This window comes from Ursus americanus, chromosome 29 (genome assembly GCF_024610735.1).
Source record: "Ursus americanus isolate L20-20 chromosome 29, mUrsAme1.1.p, whole genome shotgun sequence".
Lineage (NCBI taxonomy): Eukaryota > Metazoa > Chordata > Mammalia > Carnivora > Ursidae > Ursus > Ursus americanus.
In genome coordinates, this window is record NC_142155.1 from 32,511,343 (window position 1) to 32,530,319 (window position 18,977).

General features: G+C 52.3%; 2 protein-coding genes across 7 annotated transcripts in view; one reads left to right on the forward strand and one right to left on the reverse strand.

Moving 5' to 3' along the window:
* Positions 1–1,797: 1,797 nt before the first annotated feature.
* On the reverse strand, positions 1,798–5,347 carry MAD2L1BP (MAD2L1 binding protein). The gene is made up of 3 exons (XM_045801339.2): positions 5,253–5,347; positions 4,469–4,734; positions 1,798–2,705 (listed from the first exon to the last, which is right to left on the reverse strand). The coding sequence occupies exons 1-3, from the start codon at positions 5,320–5,322 to the stop codon at positions 2,193–2,195; spliced, it is 849 nt and encodes a 282-aa protein (XP_045657295.2). The 5' UTR covers positions 5,323–5,347; the 3' UTR covers positions 1,798–2,192.
* Positions 5,348–8,648: 3,301 nt separating this feature from the next.
* GTPBP2 (GTP binding protein 2) overlaps positions 8,649–18,977 on the forward strand; it is a 42,816-nt gene continuing 32,487 nt past the window's right edge. For 2 of the 6 annotated variants that reach the window (XM_087857072.1, XM_087857073.1), the window contains exons 1-11: positions 10,377–10,601; positions 12,362–12,388; positions 12,678–12,862; positions 13,223–13,331; positions 13,511–13,708; positions 14,005–14,179; positions 14,340–14,559; positions 14,967–15,102; positions 15,241–15,299; positions 15,801–15,972; positions 16,397–16,561. In XM_087857072.1, the coding sequence (XP_087713198.1) occupies positions 10,416–10,601; positions 12,362–12,388; positions 12,678–12,862; positions 13,223–13,331; positions 13,511–13,708; positions 14,005–14,179; positions 14,340–14,559; positions 14,967–15,102; positions 15,241–15,299; positions 15,801–15,972; positions 16,397–16,561 (1,632 nt within the window). In that variant the 5' untranslated portion in view covers positions 10,377–10,415. Of the gene's footprint in view, positions 9,028–10,376; positions 10,602–11,180; positions 11,286–12,361; positions 12,389–12,677; positions 12,863–13,222; positions 13,332–13,510; positions 13,709–14,004; positions 14,180–14,339; positions 14,560–14,966; positions 15,103–15,240; positions 15,300–15,800; positions 15,973–16,396; positions 16,562–16,795; positions 18,064–18,977 lie in introns of those variants that run through there. The other 4 variants (XM_045801315.2, XM_087857076.1, XM_087857074.1 and 1 more) reach the window with 4 other exon arrangements.

The window sequence follows — 18,977 nt, forward strand, 5'->3', positions numbered from 1 at the left end:
CAGAACCTTACTGCGGCTGGGGCTCTCCACTCCCTGGGTTAGGGACTATTTCACATCCACCTCCGGAGACCCCGGCCAAGGTCAAACAGGTGAACGGATGCCTCAGCAAGTTTGTTGTCAGGGAAAGAGACAGGATTTGTTGATTTTTTTTTTAAAGATTTTATTTATTTGAGAGAGAGAGGGGGAGAGAGACAGAAACAGAGAGGGCATGGGCAGAGAGAGAGGGAGAAGCCGACTCCCTGGCGAGCAGGGAGCCTGACACGGGGCTGTGGTTAATACTGACTGACCTTTTCGTTTCTGGATTCCTTTGGAGAGGACTCATGCAATCAGAATGACGTGGTCCCCCTTGCCAAGCCAAGAGAGAAATAAGTGTCTCAATTACCCAGATAATTACTTTGTTTTGATTATCTGGGCATTGCTTAGGAAGCCTTTTAAAATTTGAGGGAGCTGACTTGGCCTAAGGTGTCTTCCATCTCAAAACAATCTGTAACTCCCTTATCCAAAACTCTGCCTCCCCTTAGAGCCCTCAGCCTGTCCATTCCCAAGTGGGAGATATGGCCCCGTCCCCCTTTCATAAGGCAGTATCCTTGGATTGAAAACCAGCTGAAATTCTAACTGGTGGAATATGCTTCGAGGGGTCACAGTGCCCAAAATCACCCAAACCTTTTGTTCTTGTTGATTCCAGATTTACTGACCACTTATTAACGGCAGGCTCCTTGTCAGGAGCCAAAGTCTGCAGCCAGAGATGGGAGTCCTGCCGCTTTCCAAGGCTACCACCTTTGGCACAGTGCGTGGGCTGAATTATTTCCGAGTAAAGCCACACAGGCCGCACGGTACAGCGTACGGTCCTCAGCCTCCGGAGCCGGCTGGACTGGGTTAGAATCCAGGTTTCCCCACATAGGCAAGTTACTCTATTTCCCCAAGCCTCATCTATAAGATGGGAACAACAGACTGTAGCCGGTTGTTACATGAGATAATGTGTGTAAAGTGCTTAAAACATAGTATAAAATTTAAACCATGTTTTATGTCTTAACACCAAAACATTCTTCTTCTTAAAACATAAAGAATAGTATATATTTATACTGTCCCCATTTACACACACACACACACACACACACACACACACACACACACCCCTACCTACCTATCTCCAACACCAGCAGGGTAAGGACTCTGTCTCCAACTTGTTTCCATGAAATAAGCAGGTGTTCTCAGGGACAAAGAGCATCAGTGCTCAGCAGTCAGGTCGGCAAGAAGCCGGAGAAACAGCCAGGGTCAGGATGGCCGGGTCAGAGGTGCCGCCGGCAGGAGAGCAGGGTGCGCCTAAGGACAGTGCTGCCATCGGGAACGGCCAGCGGCCGCCTGGCGACTGCAATGGAGACAGGCTAGGCAGAACCCCTCAAGGGACTTCCGGCCTCCCGAGCTGTTCCCATAGGCTTTGCAGCTTGGCAAAGACCCTCTCAGTTTTCTCTTCTCAGCCTAGTCTCTCCGCCCCTCTTCCCCTGTGTGACCTTTGGCACACATACTGTAAGGACCACAAAAATCCCTACGTGGCAAGGAAAGGAGATCAGGCGAGAGGTAGCTGATGAGGACTCTAGTTCCCAACTATGACATCAAAGTGTTACAGAACCTTGGCCAAGTCCCTTCCCTTCCCAGATGGGCCTAGGGCTGATGAAGAGAAAGAACCATCAGTAAAAAAAAAAATCCTAGAAGCCCTGAAGCATAAGAGGCCAAGGAGAAAGACAAAATACTCCAGTCTTAACCCTGGAAATCTTTAAGTCAAGAGTTACAGGATAATTGAATGCAAATCCATTAATTTTTATATTTAAGTTCATTATGTCCCTAGTAAAAATTCTGAAAGACCATATCAAAAAGCATTAAAAGGGCCGCTTCCATAAGACTGTCTATGGGCCCATATTTACTTTCCAACCCGAACAGAAATGCCTGACCCAGCACCCTCTGGGAAAATCAACCTTTGATTCAAAGAGATTTTTTTCAGTGATAATTATGACAGCCACAGCCATACAATCAGCCCACCAGGAAGTCTGAGGAGGGGAGGCAGGCTGCTGGAAGGACAGAACATTCCTCTCACCAGGAAGCAACTCTAGCTCCAAGCAAGAGATGGGTGACTTGGTGCCACAGGGGGAAAGATCATTTAAGCCATTGTGTTCATGAGGAAGAAGCACCCCCATTCACTCATGGAAGCCTTTAAGTGTCACTGGTGCCTGGAACCAAATGTAATCCTCCCAGGCTGCGGCTGGGACAGAGGGTCTGCCGCAGGACAGGACCACGGTCAGTTTGTGGCCCCGGGTGGGCACGCGGTAGTTGAGCTTGGGTCGAAACCAATCTTCTCCACAGTCCCGGTGCCCCTGTGCCATGACAATGGTGCCCATGAGCGGAGGCGCCTGCAGCTCACTGAAGGCATCAGCCATGAAAATGGCTCGGAAGAGACGGCGCAAGCAAGCTGCTGTGCTCGGGTTCTGCTCCATGCTGTTGGGGGCCAAGCGGGACAAGTCAAGCTCGTAGAACTCCTTGGGACTTAAGGCACTGCCACCAAGGAGGACAAGCACACGGGGTACTAATGTCCGGGCAAAGAGACCCTCTAGGTGGCTTAGGACACTCTCCAGCTCTGCCAGGGCTTGTTGGCATTTCCTGCTGCTCACCTCAGCGGTGGCCCGAGCTTTCTTCTTCATCGCATCCTCGGCCTGTGAGGACAAAGACCGGTGAAAGGGAAGGACAAGATGGGGGAAGCTGATGTCCTATGAAGAACTCCGCTGGGATGCAGCAGACTTCTGGGACTGGGTGTCCATGGCCATGACACTGGGTTTTTCTCAGAGGGCAATATATCAAAAAGGAAAATGCATTTTTTGTGTCAAACCATACTTTTCCCATGCTCAGAACAGCAAAGACAGTACTCTGAAGCAGGAGGGCATCCAGAAAGAAGCAACTAAAATAGTCAAGGAGATTTGGTGGCATGGCAGGTGGCAAATTTTGCTGTGCCGTGAGTGATAACAGGAAATGAGGATAATCTGGCTTAATAAAGGTGATTCTGGAGTTGGTCTTGCAGTTAAATGTGGAAAATTAAACACATGTTTCTTTGTGGTCCCATCTGAAATATTACTAAATGAGAGAAAAAGGAAGGGAGGGAGGGGAGAAAAAAGGGAACTCCACAAACTTTTGGAAAATAGAAGACAGATGGAAGAATTCAAGGGAGCTGAATACCAAGTGCTACAAGAAGGAACCCCCCATGAAAAGCAAACCGATTCACACTGCAGAACCCCAGAATGGCTCTGGAATTGGCAACTTAGGCACCACAGACGAGCGAACAGAGGGGAACTGAGTGAAAACCCGTGTGAGGACCCTTAGATCATCTCCCAATTTCCTCTACCCAGTCTTCTCCAGAGAGAAGACTTTCCATCCTGATGTTTTGGGAGTTCTCCAAAGAGACCACTAGGTTCCTCCCCAATATCCTCAGAGTGAAGTCTATCAGCTCACAAGGCCCAGCCCTGCACACGGAGCTTTCATTGATTTATTCTTAAATATTCACCAGACACAGAATAAAAGCCTCTAACACGAACGTCAGAGACCAAAACAAACAGCAAAAAGGAATCCAGAAAAAAGGGAAAACTGAAAAGAACAAAGGAAAACTTCAAAAATACAGTAATTAATATACTCAAGTAACAGAAGATCATATAGACATGAAACAACAGGATGCTTTTAAAAAATGAAAAAAAAAATTAGAAAGAGCTCTTAAGACTATGATTGCAGGGGCACCTGTGTGGCTCAGTTGGTTAAGCGTCTGCCTTAGGCTCAGGTCATGATCGTAGGGTTCTGGGACTGAGCCCCATGTCTCAGCGGGGAGTCTGCTTCTCCCTCACCCTCTGCCCCCCCCATTCTCTCTCTGTCTCAAATAAATAATCTTTAAAAAAATATATGTGATTGCCAAAAAAATTATAGAAGTGTTAGAATATAAAGTCAAGGAAGTCCCCCAGTAAGTAAAACATAAAAACAAAGACGAGGGGCGCCTCGGGGGCTCAGTCAGTTAAGCGTCTTTCTTGAGCTCAGGTCATGATTCCAGGGTCCTGAGATGGAGCCCGCATGGGGCTCCCTGCTCAGCGGGGAGTCTGCTTCTCCCTCTCCCTCTGCCTGCTGCTCCCCCTGCTTGTGCTCTCTATCGAATAAATAAATAAATAAAATATTTAAAAGACACACACACACAGATGAACATCTGGGGAGAAAAGACACTAAAATTAAAGTGTCAGTTCATGAAGTCCAAATGCAGCACAATAGCAGGAGGGTTAGACTATCAAAGACTAGGGTGGCAGAGAAACTAAAGCCATGGAGCTGAAACACATTCCTTACAGCTGTTGAGGCTGACAGGGCCTTTAGACTCCTTCGAACCCCTTTCAGCTGCCTACCTTGCAACAATCACAGTCTCCCCCAGCTTTCTCCCAATGCCTGTGCCTACCTGGGGAGAAGGTTTTCGGTAGAAGTGCTTAAGCTGTTCATAGGGCAGAGGCAGTTGTTGGCGTTGGTACATGATATGCTTTAGAAGTTCACAAGTAAACCGACAGCAGCCTTCCTGGCTCACAGGCCCGGGAAACACGACTGGTACCAGGCAGTCTCTGGGGCAAAAGGGCTCCGAAGGCTTGGGAGGTTCTTGAGTAGAGGTAGTCTCAAGTAGCTCTATCTGGGGGGCGTGGGTTTCCTCTGACTTCTCATACCATTCCAAATCTAGTAAGTGCGCAGAGGGACAAGAGAGACAAAAAATTTAAAAGCCAAAGTCAGTCTTCTCATTCCCGTGTACTGGGGAGGGGACAGCCCGACACATTCCCTCCGCAAACCCCTTGAGGGTGGTGGCGGGCAGATTCCCGACCCCAGTCGCCTAAGGTGACTTAAGTGACGGCGGAATGGGGGTTGGAGGTGGAGGAGGGAGAATTTCGGACGCCGTGACTAGGGCTCCGCTCAGAAAGTGGAGGCCCTGATCTGGGGAAATTCGTTTACACTAAGTGTAATCAAGCGGGGTCCAGAACGCCGAGGAGAGGAAGACAAAGTGAGGACGAACCAATGGGATCCAGGACGGAGGGGGCGATGGAGTCCCTGGGGTTGAGCCGGAGCCAGGAGGGACGGCGGCAAACAGGGGCAAGGAAGACGGGGCCAGAGAAAGGGCCATGGGCTAAAAGACTGGATAGCGGCCGTAGGGAAGAAACAGGTCCCCCAAGGCTCCCCGAGCTCCAGACCTTAGGCCTTACCAGGTTCTGCGGCCGGGCACAGAACTTCCGGCTCCAGAGCCGCCATCACGACCTCCTCCCTCTTCTCCATGTAGTTTGAATGGGCGGCCCGCGGGGTATCATGGGAAGCCCTCGCCTCTACTTCCGGCTGCACAGAGGCGAATCGGGCGCCGCCCCGTCGCAGTGGTGGGAGCTGGGCGGGGTTGGGATTTGATCCCTGTGCTCTCTCCTAACATTCCCGCAGGGGTACGCCGAGTCCTTCCCCCACAGGGAACCCACGCTCTCTCAGCCACTGAGGTGAGCCTTTCCAGAGGGCACTCGCCCTCACGCACCCATTCCCTCCTGCGTTCACTATTCAGTGTGCACCTACTTCGTGCCAGGCCCTGTCCTAGGTGCTGGAGCCTCTGGCAAACTAAGCAGGAGGCAGTTGCTGTCCTTCGGGGTTTGCTGCCTAGAAATACAATACCATGTGATGAATTATATACCGCGGGGTGTGCACGGGCTGTGGATAGAACAACCGGCCACCTAACCTAGATGGTGTGGAAGCAAGGTGTGGTCCCAGAGGAAGTGTGCCCAAGAAACTGTGACTATAGGATGAGGAAAGGTAAAGAGGAGGGCCTAGGTATCCCAGAGACCTTGAGAGACAAGAGCATCCTCCATTCAAGGAATGAAGAGTTTAGGGGCACCTGGTTGGGTCAGTCGGTTGAGTGAGGGACTCTTGATTTCCGCTCAGGTCATGATCTCAGGGTTGTGACATTAAGCCTGTGAGAGCCTCCGAGCTCAGTGCCAGAGTCTGCTTGAGATTCTCTCTCTCCCTCTCCCTCTGCTCCTTACCCACTCACGTACTCTCTCTCTCAAAATAAAATAAAATAAAATAAAAAAGGAAAGAGTTCAGATTATAAAGATTCAGATTATTAAGGCTGTGGCAGACAAATAGGATCCAGATCATGGCAAAGCTTTACAAGCTGTGTTAAAAAGTTTGAACTTGGGGGCTCCTGGGTGGCTCAGTTGTTAAGCGTCTGCCTTCGGCTCAGGGCATGATCTCAGAGTCCTGGGATCGAGCCCTGCATCAGGCTCCCTGCTCCACTGGGAGCCTGCTTCTTCCTCTCCCACTCCCCCTGCTTGTGTTCCCTCTCTCGCTGGCTGTCTCTCTCTCTGTTAAGTAAATAAATAAATAAATAAATAAATAAATAAATAAATAAATAAAATCTTTTAAAAAAAATTTGAACTTGATCCATAGAGGGACGGGGAAGCTTTGAAAGCTTTAAGTAGGGGACTGATATGATTAAATTTATATATTTAATCTCTACACTGGCTGCACTGTAGAGATTACATTACAGGGAGGATGAGAGAGGAGGCAGGGATACCAATTAGAGCTAGTGACTGCAGTTACCCAAGTGCATTGGTGAAAGAGCCCTGAAATGTCGTAGTCACCGTGGGGTGGAAAGAAATCGGTGAACTCTAGAGATATTTAGGAGGTCCAATGAGCATGACTTGGTAGTTGGTTCCAGGAAGAGGAAATGGGATAAAGACTACCAAGAAGACAAGCAGGTTTTTTAAGTTTAGCAACTATATGGTCAGTTGTACCATTCAGTGAAGGAGGGAGCACTAAAGGAAGAGCAGGTTTATTGGTGTGTGGTATGGAAAAAAAGATGAGTTCAGTTTTTTACAGGTTGAGTTTGCTGTTCCATTGGACAGTGAAGAGATATTTAGGAACACCATAAAGAACAGAAATGTATTTGAGAGTCATTGGTGTAGGAGTAAATACTATTACCCAGGGAGGGCACATAGAATGAGGATGAGCTAGGATCCTGAAGACACTAATGTTTAGGGGGTGAATAGAGAAAGGAGAGCCTGTGAGGGAAACTGAGGAGTAGGTAGAGAGGTATAAAGAGGAATAAACAAGTGTCAGGTCATGGAGGCCAAAAGGGGTGTGTCTCAGGAAGTAGGGAGCAGAGACCAAACATACTGTAAAAGTACAATGATTAAAATACTGTGGTGTTGGTTCAGGAATAAGCAAACAAACAACAAAACAGGAGAGAGTCCAGAAACAGATCCATGTATATGGAGATCTTAGTATATGATGAGGGTGACTTTTCAAAGTAAGTAACTTGAGACAGCTCCCTATCCATTTAAAAGAGAAAACATCAAATTACTTTCTACTGCACATCTTACATAAAGATAAATTCTAAATGAATTAAAGATCTAGGGGCGCCTGGGTGTGGTGCAGTAGGTTAGGTGGCTGCCTCTCGGTTTTGGCTCAGGTCATGATCTCAGGGTCCTGGGGTCGAACCCTGTGTCTGGCCCCACACTCAGTGCAGAGTCTGCTTCAGGATTCCTTCTCTCCCTCTGCCCCTCCTCCCACTCATGCTCATGCTCTCTCTCTCTAAAGTGAATAAATAAATCTTTTTAAAAAATGGATTGAAGGGGTGCCTGGGTGGCTCAGTCGGTTAAGAGTCTGCCTTTGGCTCAGGTTCTGATCAGCAGGGACCCTGCTTCTCCCCCTCCCTTTGTGCCTCCCCTCCACTTGTGCTCGCTCTATCTCGCTCTCTCAAATAAATAAAATCTTTAAAAATTAAAATGGATTAAAGATCTAAACATAAAAATAAACCTCCAAACTCCTTGAAGAAAATATTGGGGAATAATTCATAATCTAGGAGTGGGGTTACCCTAGGCATGAGAGAAAACCAAGAAAGTATAAATGGAAAAATTGCTAATTTTGAATTTATTTTTTAAATTTTGTTATTTTTTAAAGATTTTATTTATTTATTTGTCAGAGAGAGAGGGAGTGAGAGAGAACAAGCAGGGGGAGTGGCAGGCAGAGGGAGAAGCAGACTCCCTGCTGAGCAAGGAGCCCAACTCGGATCTCCATCCCAGGACCCTGAGCTCATGACCTGAGCCGAAGGCAGACACTTAACCAACTGAGCCACCCACATGTCTCTGAATTTAAAACTTATGTAAAGGTACTATACACAAAGAAAAAATGACTAATTATATACCAGGAAAAAGTGTGTGTGTGTGTGTGTGTCTGTGTGTCTGTGTGTGTATAATCCCATAGCCAGACACCTCATAAGCAACCCTTCCAGGAAACCAAACACATCTACTACCTTCCATCTCCCAGGGCCCTGACCTCCTCCTGGACAGCCATCCCTGTTTAGTCTACTCCTCTGCCAGCCTTCACTCCTGTCTGTGGTAAGCTAGGTTGTTCAAGAATGGGATATCAGAATAGGTTATCCCCTTCCATCTCTTAAAAGAAGTTCTCCACTTAGGAGACAAGGGGATTGGGATGGACGAAGTAAAATTGTGTATGTTGGGTGATTGAAAGACCCAAGAAGATAAGAGGATGGTGTTATCAGGCAAGTGCAGCAGGCCCTGGTTATCGAGGGAGCACAGAGCTGGTGGTGGTGAGAATGTTGGGGGAACGGTCTTGGCTCTCCCTTCTAACCTCCATCCTTCTTGAGATCTCATACTGAGTTCCTCAGTCTCAGCCTCTAAGTAGCAGTTTTCCTGGCAAGGTCATGCCCCTGGCTGGAGTTGACTTCTGCAGCATTACCTTCTTTTCGCTGAACGGGGTGGAAAAGAGAGAAGTCATGTGTGCTTTCAAACACTGAAGACCACAAAATTGACTGGATCTGCCAGGCCCTTTTGCAGATTTTGGTCCTTCAGCTCCCACGGCTTTGGGGAGTTATGCCATGTGGACAGCAACTAAATGATCAGTAACCCACCTGCCTCCTTGTAGTCTTGAGGGGAAGTCATGAACTCCACCAGGTTTGAGCCCCTGAAAGGATCACCAGAGGTAAGTCACTGTTGCTGCTTCTAGTTTTCCAAGGAAAGCTGAGACCTGGAGGGAAGGGTCATTTTATTTCTTGGCGGTGTGAGAGCATCTCGATGTTTGTGAAAGAGGGGAAGTGGACATAGGGTGAGTGGTGAATCATGAGACAGCCATGGGGCTAGGAATTGAACCCTGGCGTCCTGACTCCCAGCCCAGCAACACTAACTGCTTCTCCACTCTGCCTTTCTAGTGTCTCGTGCACTGGTTTCTGTCGCTGAATATGTTTACTCTTTGCCGACTGCAAGAGCCCGAAAGAGCAAGAGAGATGGCTTGGCAAGAAAGTCAAAAGTCAGTAATCCCCAGGGCCCTTGGCCAAGTTTCTATTGCCGGCCACTTCCCCCAGCCACAGCCTTAGCAGTGGCTGACGTAACCCGAGCCCGAGCCCCAGCCCCGCCCCAAGCAGGGGCCCGGCCCCTCCTATGGGCCTGGCTATTTTAAAACTAAACTCGCTGTGTAGGGATTGGTTCTGCTTCAAAACAAAGGGGAGGGGTGATGCTCGCTACGGGCACCCTTGTAGCCCTCGGGCTGTAAGGCTGGTTTATGGGTTCTGGCCTCGTGTCGGTGGCACCGCGATGTCTCGGGTTGCTAAAACCAGCCCCCGGAGGGTGCCAGCCGGGTAATAAAGTAGTGACTACTGGTTAAAGGTGGCATAATCATCGCAACAATAACAGCCGTAATTAGGCTAACCACCATCTGCCTCCGCCCTGGTATTCGCCCTGACTCACCCCGACGGCACGTGGGCTGTCGGAGAAGAAACTGAGGCAGGGGCGGAGCCCGCCGCCTGGAGGGACAAGTCGCCCTGAATTTTGCAGCTCCCCACGTCCAAAACCTGTTGTCTGGGATCTCCTTAAGGGGCCAAACCAAGGAGCGCCCATAAAGCTTGATTCTGATGTAAGCCCTCTGCCTCGGGTGACTGCCCCACCCCCAGGCCGCGGGGCTCTAAACTTCTCCGCAAGGAGGCCCCAAGGAAAACCCCGCTCAGAGCGCGGAGACTGGGAATCAGACTACAGGTCCCCTAGGCCTTTGCGCGCAAAGGCGCACTCCTTGCCTACGCCCCGAAGCCGCGCCGCGGCCCTTGAGCTGCAATGCCTCCTGGGAGTTGTAGGGCATCGGGCAGCTCATTTAAGGGAGGTCCCACGTTTGAGGACTCTATCTCCCGTGGTGCCCCGCGGCTGTTTCTGACGCGACCCCGGGCCAGAGTGGGGTGGGGGCGTGGCCTGCGCGGGGCCCCACCCCGCTCTCCTCTGGCTGGCCGGACGCGGCGGTGGCAGTAGGGGAGGCGGCGGCGGCGGTGGTGGCGGTGGCGGTGGCGGGGGGGGAGGGGCCGGGCGGGGGGCTGGCGGCAGCGGCGGATGGACTCGCGGGTATCGGAGCTGTTCGGCGGCTGCTGCCGGCCCGGAGGGGGCCCGGCCGTGGGCGGAACCCTTAAGGCTAGGGGGGCCGGCGGCAGCAGCGGCTGCGGGGGCCCAAAGGGGAAAAAGAAGAACGGAAGGAACAGAGGGGGCAAAGCCAACAACCCTCCGTACCTGCCCCCCGAGGTGAGCCCCATGAGAAGTGGCGGGTGAGAGGAAACCACTCTTTCCGGTCCCGGCGCTCCAGGGAGGCGGGGCAGAGGGAATTGATACCCCCTTCCGGTGTCAGAACACTGGGGGGAGAGGAGAACCCTTCCTTCCGGTTCCAGGACCCCAGGGAGGACCCTCCTTCTGGGGTCAGGACCCCAGGGAGGACGAGTGGGGAGGGAGGATCCCCCCATTCTGATTCAGTAACCCCAGGAGGAGAAGTGGAGAAAGGGGATCCCACTTTTATCCCCTTGGGAAGAGCAAAGTAGAATGCCCTGGCTTCATCTGCTGCTACAGAAGGGAGACTGCATCCTGGGATGAGGAGGCAGCAGAGTTTTCTAAACTTGTTCCACAGGGGAGGAGGGGAGTACTGGGGAAGAGAGCAATATGTTCCATCTCTCTCCCTGAGTACACATACACGCACATATAAAAACAGACAACAAACAGTCAGGCTTAAGCCCTGTTGCCCTTTGTCCTATGAGGAAGTGGGGATGGCTTCCACATACCTGCCTCATCTGTCCCTAAGGCAGAGAATAACTGCTATTTTGTCCCTCTTAGGAAAGGAGGACCGAGCCTAAGCCAGTGGTTATCAAACTTTAGCAAGTATCAGAATCACCCGGATTGCTGCCTCACCCCTGGAGTTTCTGTTTCAATAGATCAGAGGTGGGCCTGATACTCTGCATTTCTTATAAGTTCCCAGGCAGTGCTAATGCTACTGGTCCTGGGATCACACTTTGAGAACCATTGGCCTAGACCATCATTCTTGTACGACTTTTCTGAAGGCACCCATCCTAATTCTTCACCTTTAGTAAAATGATAAAAAAAGAAGGTGTTTGCTAATGGGAAAAGATTTCCCTTTTAACTCCATGAGGTAGAGATTGTGGGTGAAGACCTGTTAGAGCCTGGGAGTCAGAGGGCCTTGAGGAGATGGAATGGTGACAGGAAGGAAAAAAGAAAAAGAAATGGCCAGGGAGGAGGAGTGCCAAAATGCAGGACAGGCAGAACAAGCGAATCTCTTATCCCGTCGCACCCTGGAGGGGAAGGCTCGGGCAACAGGTTGCTTCTGTGGTGGGTAACCTGATAGAGGAAAGTTGTAGCGGAGGTTGTGTGGGTGGATTCAGGATTTCACCTCAACTGAGGCATGTGAATCTGGTACGTGGAGTCTGTCTCCTTTATTGCATTTCCTGAGTTTCTTCTCTTCATCTCAGCCCCAACTTCAGAGCCCTGCCCCTCATTTTACCTGGGCTCATCTCTCATCAGGCTCATAGTGACCAGTGCTAAGCTCACCGTTTGGCCCTGGTCCAGAACCTCTTGCAGCCTCTTACTCTTGGTGACATCAGCTGAGAGGGGTGGGCAGGAAGGAAATGGTGTCTCCCAGACCAGTGGCAAAGAATGACCTCAGCAACCCGAACACAGAGGAAATCTAGACTTCTGGGGACAATAGTTTGAGGCCCCGAGAGAAGGAAGGGGTGATCTTGCATCTAGGAGGAATGTACCACCAGGAATCAAAGAAAGGAGGGACGAGGTTTCTGTTTCTGGCTTACATGGGTGACTCACTGTATTCTTAAAGGCCTTCCCTTCAGGGAGGTCCATTGGGACTGAGTGGAGGGTTTGTGTCTAAGCAGGTGCCTCTGAGGTTCCTGCTGTCTCAAGTTAGCTGCCTGGGCCCCAGCAGGAATCAGAGGGAAGTAGAAGTTTGTCAGGACAGTGTGTCATAACTGCTTTCTGTTTCTTTTCAGGCTGAAGATGGAAACATCGAATATAAAGTGAGTCTTAGGCTGGGGAGGGGCAGGTTGTCCTTGCTGGTATGGGGTGATTTTTTTCTGAGCTCCTTCCAACCCTGTGATCTATAGCAATTTAGGGGTATGATGCAGGGTAGAGGCTCTGTACCTCATTCTGTTGGAGGGGGGACTCACTGTTAGAGGAGACCAGGGATGAGGGTGTTTCAGTGGGAAGGGAAGGTCCTGGTCCTTGCAGCAGGACAGGTGGGGAGCAGGTGGGTTTAGGAGGAGCGTCTCTGACTTGATTTTCTTGTGACACCTCCCCTGGCCTAAGCTGAAGCTGGTGAATCCATCCCAGTACCGCTTTGAGCACCTGGTGACACAGATGAAGTGGCGGCTCCAGGAGGGCCGCGGTGAGGCCGTCTACCAGATTGGGGTGGAGGACAATGGGCTGCTGGTGGGGCTGGCGGAGGAGGAGATGCGGGCGTCCCTCAAGACCCTGCACCGGATGGCAGAGAAGTATGCTTCCCATTCCCCCTTGGTTCTCTTTACCTAACTCTGGAGAAGACCTGTGAATACCCAGTCACCTCGGGCCTGAGGGGCCCAGGAGGGACCTTCCTTCTGTTGCCTTCTCTTGACAAAGGGCTGAAGTGGGGAGGGCTAGTGTTCTGGGCTCCTCCATATTGGACCAAGGCTTTTTTGCTTTTTGATTTAAGATTTGTTTGTTTAAAAGGATGTGGGATAGACTGGAGGGTGGTAAGGAAGTGAAGTCAGGTGGTGGGAGGTGCGAGAAGGCCATTTGGTCTAGAGCCAGGTTGGAAGGTGGGGGGTGTGGGAGAGTACAGGTGAGATGCGGCAGCCGTGGCCTTGCTGTGACAGGGTCGGGGCAGATATCACTGTTCTCCGGGAGCGAGAAGTGGATTATGACAGCGACATGCCCCGGAAGATTACCGAAGTGCTGGTACGAAAGGTCCCTGACAACCAACAGGTGAGCACACACCCTTCCCTACCTCTCACGCCCTTGCTCCCCAGGAGGGTCACTGGCCCAGGAACCTGGGCGCGTCCAGGTCATCATTTGGTCCCCAGGGAGTGTCACTGCCCTTAACCCAACCGTCCGTGGAGGGACATAAGGGATTGGAGTCCTTACCTCTCGCAATTCATCCACAGTTCCTAGACCTCCGTGTGGCCGTCCTGGGCAATGTGGACTCAGGGAAGTCGACTCTGCTTGGAGTCCTGACCCAGGGAGAGCTGGACAATGGGCGGGGCCGGGCTCGGCTCAACCTTTTCCGCCACCTGCATGAGATTCAGTCTGGCCGAACCTCCAGCATCAGCTTCGAGATCCTGGGCTTTAACAGCAAGGGAGAGGTGCATGCAATCAGCGGGACCCAGTGGGGCCAGACTCTGAGGCTGGGATGGTAGTGGTGAAGAACAGAGCCCGAGGGCAGTGTGGACACTTGCGGAAGTAGTGTAGAAGACGGCCCTGAGAGCAGACGGCAAGCTCTGTCTCCTTAGAAGGCACGTGGGGAATCAGCTGAATTATGTCAGATGGGGGGCTCAGGGGTAGGAGGCAGGGTCACCCAGTGACTGGTTTAGGTCCTGGCAACTCTTAAAGGGTTGGGGAGGCTGGCAGGGGGCACTGAGAGCCCTGGGCTCCGGGCCAGGTGGTGAATTACAGTGACTCACGGACGGCAGAAGAGATCTGCGAAAGCAGCTCCAAGATGATCACCTTCATCGACCTGGCCGGCCACCACAAGTACCTCCACACCACCATCTTCGGCCTCACCTCGTACTGCCCCGACTGCGCCCTGCTGCTCGTCAGCGCTAACACTGGGATCGGTACGAGCCAGTGGGGCAGGGACGGGGCTGGAAGGGGGCGCCGACTCTCCCACCCTGAGTCTCCTTGAACCTGGGAGCCCGACGAACTCTCGCGTTCCCTCTGCTCCCTCCCACATTCTCACCCTTCTCTCCTGCTGCCTGCCTTCCTTCTCTGAGGCAGCTGGCACCACAAGGGAACACCTGGGGCTGGCCCTGGCCCTGAAAGTGCCCTTCTTCATCGTGGTCAGCAAGGTGGACCTGTGTGCCAAGACCACAGTGGAGAGGACAGTACGCCAGCTAGAGCGGGTCCTCAAGCAGCCTGGCTGCCACAAGGTCCCCATGCTGGTCACCTCTGAGGATGACGCTGTCACTGCGGCTCAGCAGTTCGCCCAGTCACCCAAGTAAGACTTTCTCACTCCAGAGCCCTGATCCACAGGGGAGGCTGCCGCGTGGTGTCCCACCCCAGGAGCAGACCAGTTCTGGCTCAGTTCTGTGGTTTTTCAGGTTGGGATTGTGGGAGGGCGTCTGTGCTAGCCAGCCTGGAGTCTTGCTGGGACCTGGGACCCAGGAGACAAAGTGCTATGCCAGGCATTCGCTGTCTCCCTCGGGCTCTGGGATGAGCCTCGCGAGCCACATTCCTTGGCTGGCTCTCAGAGAGAGGCCTCAGAGCTCCTGAGAGGGTTAGCAGATAGGACAGAGGTGCCCTGCCCGCCCCCGCCCCAGGAGCTCCCCTTGCATGCGGGGAGCTCTGGCCTCTGCTTCCTGTTAGAAGCTCCCTCATCTGTCCGTTCCATGCCTTCCTCTGCAGCGTCACTCCTATCTTCACACTGTCCAGCGTGTCTGGAGAGAGTCTGGACCTGCTGAAAGTTTTTCTGAATATCTTGCCACCGCTCACCAACAGCAAAGAGCAGGAGGAACTCATGCAGCAGCTGACGGAGTTCCAGGTAGCTGGCCACCTGAACGGGCAGTGAGCTGGAGAACCCGGAAGGACTAATTGTGACCAAGCCCTGAGCCTATTGAAGAGATTTTGGACTTGCCAGCCCTACCTGGCTGGCTGTTGATAGCATTTTCTTTGGCCTCAGGTAGACGAAATCTACACAGTACCAGAGGTGGGGACAGTTGTTGGAGGGACACTTTCCAGGTGAGTTGCTTCGCTCGCTCCCCACCCCCTCCAGCCCTCACATTCCCATGCACTCGGTCATGGCCTTAAGGAGACCTTGGAGTTGTACGGACCCGTCTAAATGAGGTGCCTGTTTCCGGGCCGGGCTCTCACCGTGAGAAGAGCTGGAGAAAGCTAGTCTGTTGCCTCAGGAGGGAAGAAATAGTATTGCCGCTAACTGGAAATCTCCAGGCTCCTGAGGTTGAAGTGTGGGTCTTGAGCGCAGTTGTATTCACCTGGCGTCATTTCCGCGTAGGGAAATGAGAGGTCCCTTAAGACTCTTCAAAGCCGGGGGTACCTCTCACCGTCACTACTGGCCTTTCCAGGTATCGGCCGTTAGAGTCTGAAGCTTCCCCCCTGCCCCCTCCCCCCACCGAAGGAGTCAGCTTAGGAGGGAAGGAATGTTGTGGGGGACCCTGGCGGAGAAGCAGGTGGCGGGCCGGGGGTAGACTGACGGCGTGCCGCCTGCCCTCTGGGCCGCAGTGGGATCTGCCGTGAGGGGGACCGGCTGGTGGTGGGCCCCGCGGACGACGGCCGCTTCCTGGAGCTGAGGGTGTGCAGCATCCAGCGCAACCGCTCTGCCTGCCGCGTGCTGCGAGCGGGGCAGGCCGCTACGCTGGCCCTCGGGGACTTCGACCGCGCGCTTCTTCGCAAGGTGAGGTGGGGGCGTCGGCTGGGGCGGGAACACGAGGACAAGCGCCCGGGAGACTGGCTGCTTGGATGAGAAGCGCCTAAGCTGCTTCAGAGGAGCTCAGAGGAAGCAGCCTCTAACCCAAGAAGCTGGTTACACAGGCTGTATAAAAAAGGCTCAGAATTCTCAGAATCCTTAAGTAGGGATCATCGTCATGCAACCTGAACGTCCGGGAGCCTAGAAATACTAAGCGGTAGAAGAAGGGGTAGAGGACATGGGAGGGATAAGGAAGGGTTCTAAGTGGAGAGTTGTGAATATTGTCTTCTGAGGTCTTTGTGTTTAAAGTCTGAGAGGAAGAGGTGCAGGAGCTGGAGAGGGTGTGACGGTGGTGGGGGAGGGAGAGACTAATGAAAGGTCTGCCCTTGGTCTGGGGGCTGTGCCTCCCCAGGGCATGGTGATGGTGAGCCCCGAGATGAATCCCACCATCTGCTCCGTGTTCGAGGCAGAGATCGTCCTACTGTTCCATGCCACCACGTTCCGGCGAGGCTTCCAGGTGACAGTACATGTGGGCAACGTACGTCAGACAGCAGTGGTGGAAAAGATCCACGCCAAGGTGAGAGGGACCCAGCCGTGCCGTTTTTCCAGGGAAAAGTCAGAATTCTCTGCCTCCAGAAAGGAAGGAGGCCTGGCCCCAGACTCATAGAGAACACCCTGATCCCACAAAGGGGACCGAGCCCCACTCTGGGTGGGTAGAAGCCTGATAGGCCCCCGAGGGTGGAGAGCCAAGGCTGGTAGAGAACGGGATGGGAGGCTCTGTCCAGGACCAGTGACGGCATATCTGCTGCAGGACAAGCTGCGGACAGGGGAGAAGGCAGTGGTACGTTTCCGCTTCCTGAAACACCCAGAGTACCTGAAGGTGGGCGCCAAGCTGCTGTTCCGGGAGGGTGTCACCAAGGGCATCGGCCATGTCACCGATGTACAAGCCATTGCAGCAGGAGAGGCCCAGGCCAACATGGGCTTCTGAACTCCTCCAGGCAGGCACAGTTCCATTGCTGTCCCTACAATATATAAGGTGACTTCTGGCCATGCTGCCCGCTGTTGGCGGCTCTGTGTGTTAATAGGCGAGGGAGAGACCAGTGCTCTCTGCCCCATGCTCCCTGCCACCTTTCTGGAGAGGTGTCAAGCTTGGTGTGGCCAGGGAGGGACAGTCCTGAGGGAGAAGACAGGAGAATTCAGGGCAGTGCTCGGCAGCTGTGTGTCCACCTGGTTGGCTCATCAACCCTGGCAACCCCATGGCCTGTCTACTGGAGGGAGCCGACCACCGCCACCTTGGCCCCACTGTCCAGACTGGGCATGATTCGCCGGTGTGGTCCCTGCACTTCAGGAATTGTCACAACTGGGGGTGGTCCTCGAAAGCACTCCTTTTTCTATACCTCTTCTCAAGGCCATGTAAGTTGCCCATCTCTACTTGACTGTGGACAAAAGACATTTGCTCCTGGCCATCTGGTGGCCCAGGGTCCGAAGAAACGGCACAGGGACAGTGCTCCCACCTTGTGCTGAGACATGAGGTCTGTTCCTCAGCTTTGTCTCCTTTCCCTTCTTCACTCAAGGGCCATTTCCCATTTCTCTGCTCACAGGCCCCACAGGTGCTATTTGTCGTGCTGGCCCAGGCGTGGGGCTGCCAAGCTCAGGTTTGGCATACCGAAGGTCAGCTGCATGTCAATCAGTCTTGTCCCCTCCTCTGCAGTGATTTGTTGGTTTTAATGCTGGATCAAACAGTGTTTTACTTTCCCAGACTAGTGACTGGGGACCTGACCCACAGCTCCTCATCCTGCCCCCCCTTCCTGTTCCCCTGTAAGTCCTCCCTCTGTTGCAGGGAACCTGGAGGAAAGGGGAAGGTGTTGCCATATTTCCTACTCTTTTAGGGCATGGACTCCCTCCTTTCCCTTTGTTAATGTCCTGGGTTCCCCGGACTCAGGGATTCGTTGGTTCAGGTTTCTCTGCATATATGTGTATATATATATACACACATACACACACACACACACATATATACATATATATTTAAATACACATATATATATATTGTACAGAATAAAAAAATGTTTTATTGAATACACTGTGCTTATGTTTAAGATACGGGCTCAGCTTCCAGAGCTAGATTCCTCTTCAGGATTAGACACGTGAAAGCCTAACACTGCTGAGCCCTGAATGGAGAAAGAACCCATCCGGTATCTCAGTCACCATTCTTCCCTCCCTCTCCCTCCCATGCGATCAGTGCTCCAGTGTTGTGACCTGGCTGTTCTGGCTTATTTGCATAGTTCTCGAGTGAGCAGAATAGAAAGTGAAAGTGCTGTCTTCTTAGCTGAGATCGGTAACTACCCCACCCTTGGGGAGTTGGCCCCTGATAGGGTCACAGTGGTGAGGAGATGGCTCCTGTGCTGAGCCGTCAGAGGTTTGGAGCTGGGTGTGCCACCTACTTACTGAGGAATGGATCTTAGAGTCCTGCTAGTCTGGCCCTCACGCTCTCCCTACCAGTGCAGAATAGCCTGAAGTTTATGTAGCTTAAATGCTTCTTGGAGCTACAAGGGCCACCCAGCCAAACCTTAGTCCTTTCTTACTGTTTCTGTGTTCAGAGTACCTGTCATGTGTTATGGGACTGTGTTTTGAGTACCGATCCTTACAAAAGAAATTTAATGATAAATGTGACCCAAGGCCCCATGAGGCATTCTGTCTCCAGGGCTGGTTTTTTTTTTTTTAAGAGAGTGCGCACCAGTGAGCAGCCAGGTTGGGGGGTAGACAGATGAAAATCTCCCAAGCGGGGCCCAACGCAGGGCTTGATCTCAAGACCCCAAGATAATGACCTGAGCTGAAATCAAGAATGGGAGGCTTTACCGACTGAGCCACCCAGGCGCCCATCTCCGGGGTTTTAAAGCAATAGCTTCCCAAACTATTCAGACGCTGCTGTTTTTAAGAATATCACGGGCTTAACTTGCTACTACGATAAGAAGTCTGTGCTTGAAGAGCTT

Bases quoted from the DNA above. Each gene is read 5' to 3' on its own strand.
- MAD2L1BP (XM_045801339.2), bottom strand. From the start codon at position 5,322: ATGGAGAAGAGGGAGGAGGTCGTGATGGCGGCTCTGGAGCCGGAAGTT. The intron at 4,735-5,252 runs GTAAGGCCTAAG...CGCACTTACTAG, and splicing joins GTGCCCGGCCGCAGAACCTG to ATTTGGAATGGTATGAGAAG. The intron at 2,706-4,468 runs GTAGGCACAGGC...TTGTCCTCACAG, and splicing joins ACCGAAAACCTTCTCCCCAG to GCCGAGGATGCGATGAAGAA.